The 12685-nt window shown below is 37.8% G+C and overlaps 1 protein-coding gene across 1 annotated transcript in view; it reads right to left on the reverse strand.

Moving 5' to 3' along the window:
- LOC126480793 (zinc transporter 5-like) overlaps window positions 1-12685 on the reverse strand; it is a 258821-nt gene that overhangs the window by 51048 nt on the left and 195088 nt on the right. The window contains exons 7-8 of the mRNA XM_050104106.1: window positions 7331-7518; window positions 4691-4900 (exon numbers count right to left, since the gene is read on the reverse strand). Of these exons, the coding sequence (XP_049960063.1) occupies window positions 4691-4900; window positions 7331-7518 (398 nt within the window). The remainder of the gene's footprint in view (window positions 1-4690; window positions 4901-7330; window positions 7519-12685) is intronic.

Consider the following 12685-nt stretch of genomic DNA (forward strand, 5'->3'; position numbering starts at 1 on the left):
CATTTGCTGCATTCCCTTGTTTTTGCAGTTGTCCTTTAATAAAAATTCTCACTGTTTCTCCTATTTGCGAATTTGTGTACATGGATGAGATGTCAAAAGATAACAGGTTTGCTGTTGGTGTATACTTATGCCTTTTATCTTTTCCATCAATTCACTGGTGTTTTGTAGGTTCCTATTGTTTGAAGGAGCATGCAATTTCTGTAGTAATTTGTGTGCAAACGTGGTACATTTTTTAAGTTACTTATTGGTCTAATCAGATAATTGTGTTTGTTTATTTTTGGTAGACCATTTAGATTGGGTGCTTTGGGGTCCTTTTGTGTCATATATTTAGCTTGGACTTTGTGATGGTAATTTTGAAGTTTTTGTAAGTTTCTGTACCAGGCTGTACACATGGACAGAAAAAAAAGAAGATTTTTCCCAGATTCCAGATTATTAAAAACATACTTTTTCCCAGGTGAAAAAAAAAATTTCCAGGGTGAAAATACACTTTTTTCAGGGCAAAAATAAACTTTTCCTATGTTAAGTGACAGTACACGTTCCCTCGGACCTGTAACACTTATTAATTTCCTGAATGGTACTGGTGTAGAACTTCCTTGTGCTTTAGGCAATGAAGCTCAGGATGTATTACGAAAGTATAAATACGAATTCCGCCAAACACAGCACATTAGTTTCCGAAACATTGAAATCGAGATTGTGATGTGCTTTTGTCATTCAATCATAGCTCACACCACATGATCTCGCCAGCCAATGATAGCAGATATTCAGAGCATAGGACACTGATGTAGTTGGCCATTAGCAACATCACTTAACTAGTGCAAGCACACAAATAGGATGTGACTGTCCAGCACTGCTGCATGATATTTGGAGGGGGCATACAATTTTAGTGTAATTAGGGCAACTGCTTTATCATATCCTATCGAGATACAAGGAGTGCAGACTAAGAAAGCTGTCCTTGGCATAAATTTATTTCAAAACGAGACTCTACAACTCATAGGACTCTAATATTTTGCTATGTGGTGATTTTAACAAATATATTTTTTTAATTTGTACTCCGCAATACTGTTAGATAGCATTTCTAATCAGGTTTACATCCACACAGCACTACAAAAAGCTAGTAAGAAGTACTGCATTGTCTTCATCCAGAAGCCTTTGACACATTTTGCTGTCAGCAGACACCTGTGGGTGAACTGTGTTTTGTTGTTGTAAATGGCACATTTCCACTGCAACCTCAATTTTATTTTGGTGTTCTTCTCTTGTTTATGTTTCTTTGCCACAATATTATTTTGCACTGGCGGGCTAAAGTAAAATTCTTCATTAGACTATCAGTTCTTACCAGTAAACATTACAAAAATTTAACCAAAAACAAAAACAATAAAAAATTCCCACTTTTTACTGGTTTGATTCCAAATGAAAAAACAAAAAAATTCTGGGTGTTTCCCAGCTTTCCCATTTGTGCTGGGGCATATACAGTCTGTGTATGCTTCATTAGTGCCTCATGGTGGGATAAATGATTAATTTAATGAAATTGTTGTATGAAGTTTTCTGCTTTGCTAATGTACCGTTTCACTCATAAGGGCATTTCTTTTATGTGCTATGGTGCTAGCTGCTTTATATTCTTTTACTTTTGTGCACTTTTCTGGAAATTTTTTGTTCTGCTGTTTATATTTTTGAGTTGATGTGGATCTTGAGTATGTGTTTTATCTGTTCTACTACCAGTTCCCTTGTCAGGTTGGCACTGAATTTGGGTTTTCCAACTTTTCTTCCTGTTTTATTATATGTTCTGTTTCTGTGATCAGGTTTTCTATTGTTTCAAATGCTGTGTTTGTATTTATATTGATTCTGGGCCCCTATTCAAGCAATTCTCCTTCTTGTTTTGTTAGTACTACAGCAGCTAGATTGATAAGTCAGTCATGGAATGTGAGTTGGGCACCCATCATGTCTTCTTAACTCTCGGGTTTATGGATTTGATGATGTGATTCAGTTTCTTGTCTTGTGTTTCTTTCCTCAATTGCATTAGTGTTTCTGTGCATGACTTGATACCTTGTGTGATGTCATTAAAATAAGCTGATATTTTTTATGAGATTAGCTAGTTCAAGGTGTCGTTTCCGTAACTGAACAGTAAGTTGCTATTTTCTAGCATATACGAAACAAATTTCTCGTTTTAACCACAGAATTTCTGGTTTCTTTTGGTTTCTTGACTGTTTACGCTGACTTCTATAAAACCAGGAATTATATTAGTACTCTGACAGAATTTGTCACAAATAATGTTGATGATAATTTTGTGCACCTCTACTGTTGCGGTTTTGAATTTGTGTAGCGTTTTGTGGGAAATGCTTACCATGACTTGGAGAGAATGAATGTTCTGGGGTTGGAAGCTCCTGTTGATGTTTTATCTGTGTTTTTTAATTAAATTTGGGTTTATTTATACTCCACTTTATTTAAAATACTATGTACAGAAACTTCTAAAAACTTACAAAATTTACCATCACAAAAGTTCAAGCTAACCTATGGTCTCTACACACAAACATTTTTCTGAACCACACTAAAAACAAAATATTCCTGAAATTAGACATCCAAAACAACTCCAAACCATCCTTTCTAAGTTGTCTACCAAACCTACATAAACAAAAATGTCTAATTAGATTAGAAATTAACTTCAAAAATGCACCATTTCATCTAGCTAGACAAATGCACACATTATTACAGAAATTGTACACTTCCACAAACTATAGAACCTCCAAACACCCACGAACTGACAGAAAAGATAAAATACGAGGTACCACCAACAGCAAAGCTTCCATCTTTTGACATCTCATCCATCTACACAAATGTGGCAACAGGGCAAACAATGAGCATTATTAAAGAACAATTGCACAATCATGTGTATGTAAAAAATGCACGCTTGGATGAAATTAAAGCCACTCTAAGGATTTCAACAGAATAGAATTACTTCACTTTCAACAAGGAGATCTATTTACAAAAAGAAAGCCTAGCAATGGGCTCACCTATGGTCTCTACACGCAAACATTTTTCTGAACCACACTAAAAACAAAATATTCCTGAAATTAGACATCCAAAACAATACAGTGTAATATCCTGGTACAATTATGTGAAAACATAATGTTTTTGGTCATCCCCTGACACATAGAAATTCAAGTGTCAGATACACACTACACAGATTTAACAGAACTTCACTGGGCAAACTCAGCTATAGACATGAAGTAAACACAATACACCAGATAGCCAGAGAGAAAATATTCAGAACACAAATAATAAATGAACTGAAAAATAAAATAAAAAATCAAAGAAAAATATTCAGTGGTTGGGGAACATTCCAAGTAAACAAGGATTGCAAATATCATTCAACACAAACAGTGAAGTACATGGAAAGCTATACACTAATTTCACTTCATTGATCCTTGCTAGGAGGGATGTTAGGGTGACAGCCAATAAATAAACCAACAGCTGTATTTTCATCTCTGATTTATTCCAGAGGCAACCAGTTTCAGCTTATCTTATATTACCAGACAAAATACCATGCAAAAGCAAACCAGTATCAGCACGTAAATAGGAAATGCTATACACTCGTAAACAATGTGAGCAACACTGTTCAGAATGTTTATGAGTGTACAGCCATGTTGCATATACTGATGCAGATCCTGATTCACTTTTGTGTGATATTTTATCTGGCAATATAAACTCAGCCACTATGTTACCATAGATGGCCTGTGATGTGATGGCAATGGCACAATGAAATGACAAAACCAATTGCTGCTGGAATAAATTAGAGATGAAAAATACAGCTGTTCATTTATTTAGTGCTGGTTATAAAATCTATAAACTACGACCACCTCCACAGAAAAATTTTCCAGAAATTAATCAAGAGCCATAGAAGATGACACATAGATGTTGAGACATGTCTAGGTAAAGAGAAAAAGAAACACATTGTCAAAGATGGAGTTTAAGAAACCCCAAATTATACAAACATGGAAAAAATGTCAACAGTAGCTCCAATCACAGCGAAGTAATTCTCTTTCAAAATAGATTCTGGTATATTAGCTGGAAGGCAAACGGAAATGTTTGATACTCTGCACAATGAGAGAGTGACTTCCTACCTTCAGTAACAGGTTGTGTTGTTATTATCAGATAAGGGTGATACAGCTGTGCTTGCATTGCGGGGAATCTATGTAACTACAAGGCTGCAGTGTCTACAATTCTTACAAAAGATATGCGGCTTATAACAAAACAGGTATCAGTGTTATATCTAAACCAGCTGCAGATGAGAAACACATGGAACTTGTCAGGATTCTGCTTACAAGCAATTCACATGGTCCTGACTTAATTAAGGGCAAAAAGAAAATTTTCAGTTTTTGAAATATAGATTAAAATATCCTATTTATCTCAGCTGTTTTATGGTGATAATGTGGAAAGAGCACTATTTTAGAAAACTCCAGGACATATTAGACACAGATATATAAAGAGAGCTTAAGACAGCTGCCACAACTTCAGTGCTGTCATGAGGATCCTTCAGTTTGTTTTGATGAGATGAAGCATTTCAACAGGACAGAAGTGTTGCTGCCGATGCAGTTTGGTTGGCCAAAGATTTATGACACAGTCATGTCATTGTGACTGACAGTGAGACTGACTGAGAGTTTAACATAAAGATTAATGTAAACTTCATTGTACTTACTCAAATTGAGACACAGGAAGTAGAATATTCTGCGGCTATTATTGCTGCCAAGTACCTGCCGAAGCATTGAACTGGCAATTATGAAGGCTGATCGAGATTTGTCATGGAGAGCACTACTAGTAAAAGTGTATAGTGGTAGCCCTGATGATGAATATCCAACTAGTGATCCTTTAGCACCCGGTTTGTTAACAGATGTCAAGCTCAGGGAGGCTGTAACAGACAAAATTCAGTATTATGTTTTACAGAAAAAAACTGAGGTACTGCACTCTGCTAATAATAGGTAGTATTTTTCCTTGACCTCAACAAGTGTAACGTATTAAAGAAAAAACTGATTTATCACAATGTTAGTAATTTGTAATACATTTACTCAACTTATACAAGTATAGCTTTCTGCCTGTAAATAGGAAATATATCCATATATCAACCCAGTAAAGTAATTTTAAACAAGGACTGAAGACATAAACACTTCAGTATAGAGCATTGAGTTTGTAATAATAAACAGTACATACAATACAGACCTACTTTCTCCACTACAATGTTTTGTGGAGACAGGAAAGAGTTAGAACACTTAAACAGCATTGGTTCACAATGAGATTTCCATAATTTTGTTGCTTCCTCTAGTGTGGTTGAATCAAAATACATTTTATTTTTTCAATTAAGAAGTTCCGTAAGAAGTTTGCTAAATGACAATGATAAAATTCTTATGTGTGTGTAATTGTATGTGATGATTACAACCTTCATTTAATCTCAGGTATTACTCATTGCAGGCATTTAGAGTTACAGTTGTCCAGAATTGGTTTGCTCTCACATTAACATTCTCAATAAGAATAGAAAGAAAGAGTGCAACAGCGATTTATTCCTAAATCCAATATTCTTTCATGAAACAGATACAAGATCCCACAATAAATTGTTTGCCTGACCACGATCGCTGAATAGCTACAACAAAACATTCCCATCAATTAGATTTAGTCAGGCAGAAAAATGTACAGTTTTGCAGATGCTGGTTCAATAACACTTTTGGGAATGTATTTATTGGATGAACAGTGGGGAGATGTTTATCAAGGACACACAGTAGATGAGAAATTTGATTCCTTCTTTAAAATATTCTTTTACTACTAAAAGCCTGGTTTTTTATTACAATGGTACAGGGATGATTGCAGCTTAGAGAAAGGGTGGCTAAATGCTGGGAAGAAAGAACCTTCTGCTACAAAGAGAGATTTATTTAATTTAAAAGAGTACTACCCAACCATGTTTTTATTGCACTTGGCCTCCAGTGTCCATTATCAGAAACATGTGGTTACGTTACAGTAAATATCAAGTGGTTCAGCATGTCTTTGTGAAATATCATGATAAAACTCACGATAAGCCAACCAGAGCACCCTCACTCCCAGGTGCAAAAATACAATGGTCAACTACTATCTTTTATTCACAATGAGCAGTATTGTAAAATTTACCACTGTGTCATCAAACACTCAGAGCCATAGAGTACACACAAAAAACTCAAAATTTAAAAAAAAAGTGAAGGTAAGTTGGACCATTATTAAGAATGATATGAGTCAACTATATAAAGTAGTTAGTTAGTCAGTTTCATGTTCCAAATTATATGGCGACAATAGCAGATGCATAGATGATGATAAATAAAAATAACTGGATGCTACCTTCGGCAGCTGAAAACACAGTGTGAAAAAAAGGACCATCAAAGGCAGATCCATTAGACTTACTTAGACAGATATTGCATAACCCACCAGCAGACAACAGTTTTGTCAAATCAACTGTTAAAGAGATCACAAAAATCATTAAATCATCAAAATGTAGTAACTCTTGTGGCTACGGCAGTGCTTCACCTAAAGTACTGAAATCTTGAGCAGGTTTAACAGTACTCCTCTAGAGATATCTTTGTCACCAGTAAATATGTCAAGGTGTACTTCCTCAAAGACTGAAATATGCACCAGTAACACTTATTTATAAAAGTGAAGGTAAATAAATGACCACTAATTATAGGCATGTCTTCCTCCATCCTTTCAACAATAGTTCAATTTGGCTTTTGTAGAGGCTTCTCTAAAAAGAAAGCAGCATGACCTCACAATTTCAGTTCTGGCATAACTAAACAACAAGAATCATCTTGTAAGCATGACCTCACAATGTCTTTGATTGTACAGATAAAAAATTATGCTAGTGAATCTAAAAATTATGGCATTAAAAGCATTAGAGCCACAATCACAAATGAAAACAACAGGAATAAAACTAAATTTGGAGTTAAGAAACATTAAACATGGTGTCTCACAAGATTATATCCTTAGTCCACTTCTGGCCTTGACTTCCATAAAAGATTTACCCCAAAGACATTGGAGGACTCTTCAAAAACTGCGGTGTCTGCTGATAATACAACTACAATGATAAAAGGTTCAAATTGACGACACCAGACACACCTGCGAGAATACAGCAACACACTTACAACTGGTTCACAACAAACAAATTGACTCTTAGTTACCTAAAAACCCTTCTTTGTGTCCAAAACAAGGCTGCAGTTTACAAGTGCTGTTTATGAAAATAATTTTCGTAATTTTTCCAGTGTTTTGAAGTAAAATGAAGAATGGTTAAAACGAATATTAGTTAATGAATACAAAGCAAAGTACCTACCAAACATGTACAAAATGCAAGCAAGTATTCCTCCTCCTGAAAGCCTGTGGTCTTCAGAAAGGGAAGTGACTGAGGAATCATTAGCATCACCTGGGCTTGAAGCCAGTTTACTCCATAGTACTGCTCCCAATAATGCCCACAGGAAACTTGACACTGAGCCAATTCTTGCTACACGAGGCATATCAAACCTGTAAAGGAATATTTTTAGGTATCATGATGAGGAATTTGCATTGCCATTTAATACATCACTGACCATTAAAATACAACAGAAACACCACATAGGTGACATGCAACAAAAGTCAAACTGGCATGGAGTGTACGAGGGTGGTTTGAAAAGTTCTCGGAATGGAATAGAAAAAAAGTACTTACATCACTGCACTTTTTTTATTTTCAAATGTAATCTCTTTGTAGATTAATGCACTTGGTCCAATGATGTTCCAGTACCTTGATTCCATCTCGGAAATGAGTTTCCTCCAGGCCTGCAAAATAGTTGCCAACTTCGGCTATCAATTCATCATCTGAAGTGAATCTTCATCCACCAAGAAAAATTTTCAGTTTTGGGAAGAGATGGAAGTCTGAGGGAGTTATATCAGGTGAATAAGGTGGATGTGCCAACAATTCATACCTTTGTTCATGTAATTTTGCCACAGTAACGGCACGTGTGTGCGTTGCATCGCGTCAAGAGTCGTGGCAACCATTTTGCAGATAATTTTTTAATTTCTAATTCTTCAGATAAAATGTGATATATGCTTTCAGATGACATCTGGCAAATGAAAGCAATTTTACACACTTTCAATCAGCGATCCTAAATGACCATTTTGTGCACTTTTGCAATGATTTCTAGAGTTGTGACACATCTTGGCTGACCACTGCACGCGCCATCATCTAAGCTCTCACAACCAAATTTAAATTAATTTGTCCACTTGCCAACAGCAGAATATGAAGGATCAGAGTCCCCCAGCATGTTCTGGAACTCGGCATGAATGTCCTTTGCTTTCATACCTTTCTTTACGAAGTACTTAATTACACTCGACTCTCAATTTTTTCCATCTTTGCAAATCACTACCCGGGAACAATAACAGAGCCATGCCACCGCCACAGCTCTCTTCCAAGAGCACTGATGTGGCAAGTGTTTACAGGCAACAGTCCAATGACTATCAAGTGAACAACTCATTGCGGTGGTGGTGGTTAGTGTTTAACGTCCCGTCGACAACGAGGTCATTAGAGACGGAGCGCAAGCTCGGGTTACGGAAGGATGGGGAAGGAAATCGGCCGTGCCCTTTCAAAGGAACCATCCCGGCATTTGCCTGAAACGATTTAGGGAAATCACGGAAAACCTAAATCAGGATGGCCGGAGACGGGATTGAACCGTCGTCCTCCCGAATGCGAGTCCAGTGTGCTAACCACTGAACTCATTGCGCTAGTGCTGACCTCTCACGGTGATTCTGAGAACTTTTCAAACCACCCTCGTACATGCTTGGATACACAGATGAGTTGGATTTTAGCACAACTGCACATAGTAGATATGAGTAATGCCATCTACAGTATTTATACAAGAAAAGATTATGTAACAGGTTTTTCATTCCCAAATTGAATCTGAATGTTGTTTGTATGTGATAAGATCATATTACGCTTTATTTGAGAGGGAGAACATCTTCAGCATACGCCAAAATGTGACAGTGGCAGGACTATGGACTATTGAGATTGCAGTTTATCCCTCCACTATGTTGCTACTCAAGCTGGTCGGGATATGATGACTGTCATGAAAATATGGAACTGATGAGTTAAGAGGGGCATAGTCAAGACCTTGCAGGATTTCAATAGCCTTGTTAACCACAACCCTAGAGGACAGAGATATTGTTTACTTGGCAATGCAGTATCATACAGCCACAGCATGTGCCTTCAGTCATAAAATGGGCCTATTTGCAGCAATACAGACGTCCACACAGACAGTGCACCAAGGACTGTTGGCAGAGAGCCCACTGTTGCAGCATTCCTCGACAGGACAGCAGAAAAAAGCATGCTGACAATGATGTGGCCAACAACAACAGAGGCACAGGAAAGGCAACATTTCATCCTTCCAGATGAGTCCCAGTTCTGCATACAAATGATGGATATATCCAAACATGCAAGCTCCAAGGGGTATGAACATTGCAATATTGCTTTTATCATCAGCATATTATGGGTTCAGCACCTAGTGTATGGTATGTGGTGGCACTGAGTACACTACCACCTCTAGTTCACAAAGCTGGTAATTTGGACACTATAGAATGAATTTTCATTGTACAGTAGAATGTGCACTGACTTGAAACTGCCTAGCGGATTAAAACTGTATGCTGGACAAGGACTCTAACCTGGGACTTCTGCTCACAGACTTAGCTATCCAAGTATGACTCTCAATCTGTCATCAAAGCTTTACTTCTGCCAGAACATCATTTCTTAACTTCCAAACTTTTCAGAAGTTCTGTGTGACTTGAGGGACTAGTACCTCTAGAAGCAAGGATATTGTGAAAGCATGGCTTAGCCACAACCTCCAGGATTATTTCCAGAATGAAAATTCACTCAGCAGTGAAGTGTGCATTGTGATGTAAGCACTTATCTGATTCTTTCTTACAGAACTGCTCTTCCTGCAAGGTATGCAGGAGAAATTCTGTGATGTTTAGAAGGTAGGAGATGAGGTACTGGCAGAAGTTCAGCAGTGGGGGCAGATTGTGAGTCATCCTTGGATAGCTTAGCCCTTAAGTGCTTGCCTGCAAAAAGGAAAGGTCTCAGGTTCGAGTCCCAGTCTGGCACATAGTTTTAATCTGGCACAAAGTTTCAGCCTTTAAATTTCTGACATGTTATGGGCATTAGCTATGCCTTATCTTTAAGATCTCTGTTATGTCACCTTTCAGCCATATAATGCTAGACCATTTGTTGCCTGTGCCACCCTGACTTACCTTGATACAGAAAGTGTTGGATACTTACTCCAGCTAGCAAATTCACTAGATATCTCAACCCCTCAAAACATGTGGTCAGAGGTGACTGGGCTGAGAGATTGGCATGGCACAACTCAGTAGCCACTATGATTGATGAACTCTGGCATAGAGCTGAAGCAACATGCCATGATGTAACCACTACATTAATGCAACCTCACTCTATGCCTAGCCAGGTTAGTCACTGTTGTTGCCAGAGGTGGCAGCTCTATGTTCTAAACTTCACATCCTGCATACCCTCAAGACACCTGCAAATTTAATCATATATTCTTCCTACTATACAATGAGAGATGCTACCCAAAATATCCAAGAATTTCACTGTACCAGTAAAACCAGTAGCAGTACAAAATTCCACCACTAGATGTCTCAGGGTACACATTGTAGTTACTGCGGCACAAAGTTGCATCATCTTTGGTGCATGTAGTTGTGAGTAGCAGTAGTAGGTGTCAGGGAACAGATTTGCATATAAAGTTCTGTTCAAAGTCGAAGAAAACTGCAGCTGAAACTCACAGCATGCTGACAGAGGGATTTGGTGAGAGTGCACTGAGTCCGGCAAGAATATTTGTGTGGTTCAAGTACTTCAAGGAAGGCTGAGAATCTGTGGAAGATGAGAAAAATTCTGGTCAACCGTTAATATGCACAACACCAGAAATGATCATGAAAGTCAATGACGTGATTCGGACCGAAGGCAGACAATTCATGATTTTTGTAACAGACTTGAGCTGTCATATAGTACATGTCAATGAATTCTAGCCAATGAACTCAACATCAGATGAATTGTAGCAAAGTTTGTTCCTTGCCTTCTCAGCAGCAACCAGCAAAACCTCAGGATTCACATGTACACTGAGCTGTAAAAAAGTTTTCGAGAGTGACCAAAATTCTTATCTAGAATCATAACAGGTGATGAATCTTGAGTTATTGGTTATTACCCTGAAACAAAGCATCAATTCCAGCAATGGCAAATGCCATCTTCTCCAATGCCAAAAAACCTTGAAAAGTTCTCAGCAACATGAGGTCAATGCTGATATTTTTTTCAACATTCAAGGAATAGTGTGAAAGGAGATTGTTCCACCTGGTCAGACTGTCAACAGGCAGTTTTACTGTAAGGTTTTGAGGTGACTGAGGGAAAATGTTTGGTGCAAATGGCCAGAGTTGTGGAAAAAGAAAGACTGGTTGGTGCAACACGACAACACACCCACACATACCTCACTCATTATTGTGGTAGACAACATGCTCGGTCTTTCCTGCCAGAAATTTGGAGATGGTATGAAGCAACTTATCACCTAATGTGTTGCGATTGCAGATCTGGAGGAGGTGCAAAATATAGTAGTCATCCAAGAATAGGGATCAATATTGCTTCCATTACCATGGTTACTATCCATTTGATTATGATGACAAATCTGGTGATGCTGAAGAGTCACACACATTTTGTGTAAGATTCTCATGTTTGGGACTTTCTAACAGGGCTTAACAGCTTTGTACTTGAAATACTGTTGCCACATTAATGACTGGACAAATGTAGGAAAGCATCCCTGGATATGCAATAGGTAGAGCTGCCTAATGATGTTAAACCTCTAAGAGGTACCTTAGGCTTCTCAAGATTGAAAAAATATGTCTACTACATTTTGCTTACAAAGCAAAGCCTGGCATATAGTGACCTTGGCTGTCATACAGCAACCTCTGGCAGGGTCAGTTTATCAATGAGATGGAAATCTCTCTTGAAACTACTCTAGAAGTGAGTGAGGAGTCATCTGGATTCAAGAACTCAGGCAAGGGAGCAGTTCGTGTGTGCTCTAGATGTTTTCCACATAATTGGAAATGTTAATGCAGTGATAAACACTCTGATGTGGACACTCATTCCCTTGTTTCGACAAGGGTATAACAAATGCATCCCAACAAGTATCAGAGTGGTCTCCCTTTCCCCAAATGCAGTTGAAAAGGGGGAAGTGATTCCCCATTAGGTGCTGCAACATGGTGTAATGGATTTGGTCAAGTCCAGCACTACTGTTAGGAGCCTCATATAATACTCAATGCAGCATCCACATGGCCAAAGGAGAGTTGTATAGTTCAGTGTAGTTGCAATAGACTCCTTATGTTTCCTCTCACAAATAGTTCTGCTATGGTGGAGCCTGGCTAGCAGTGACAGTTGTTCCAGCAAAGTATTCCATTACTTCCTAAGACAGGTTTCCCAAACTGTGTTCTGTGAAACATTGGTGTTCCTCAGGTAGTGAGTAAGTGCTCCACTAAAAACTGTTAACTACATGGCTTTTTGTTTTTGGACATTTTGATGATACTATTTTTTAAATTTTGTTAAAATTTCTGTTTTATTTGGTATGATTTAAAATTGAAGTAATCACTGAATAAAACAAGTTTTCCTCAT

Source organism: Schistocerca serialis, chromosome 5, assembly GCF_023864345.2.
Source record: "Schistocerca serialis cubense isolate TAMUIC-IGC-003099 chromosome 5, iqSchSeri2.2, whole genome shotgun sequence".
Classification (NCBI taxonomy): Eukaryota; Metazoa; Arthropoda; class Insecta; order Orthoptera; family Acrididae; genus Schistocerca; species Schistocerca serialis.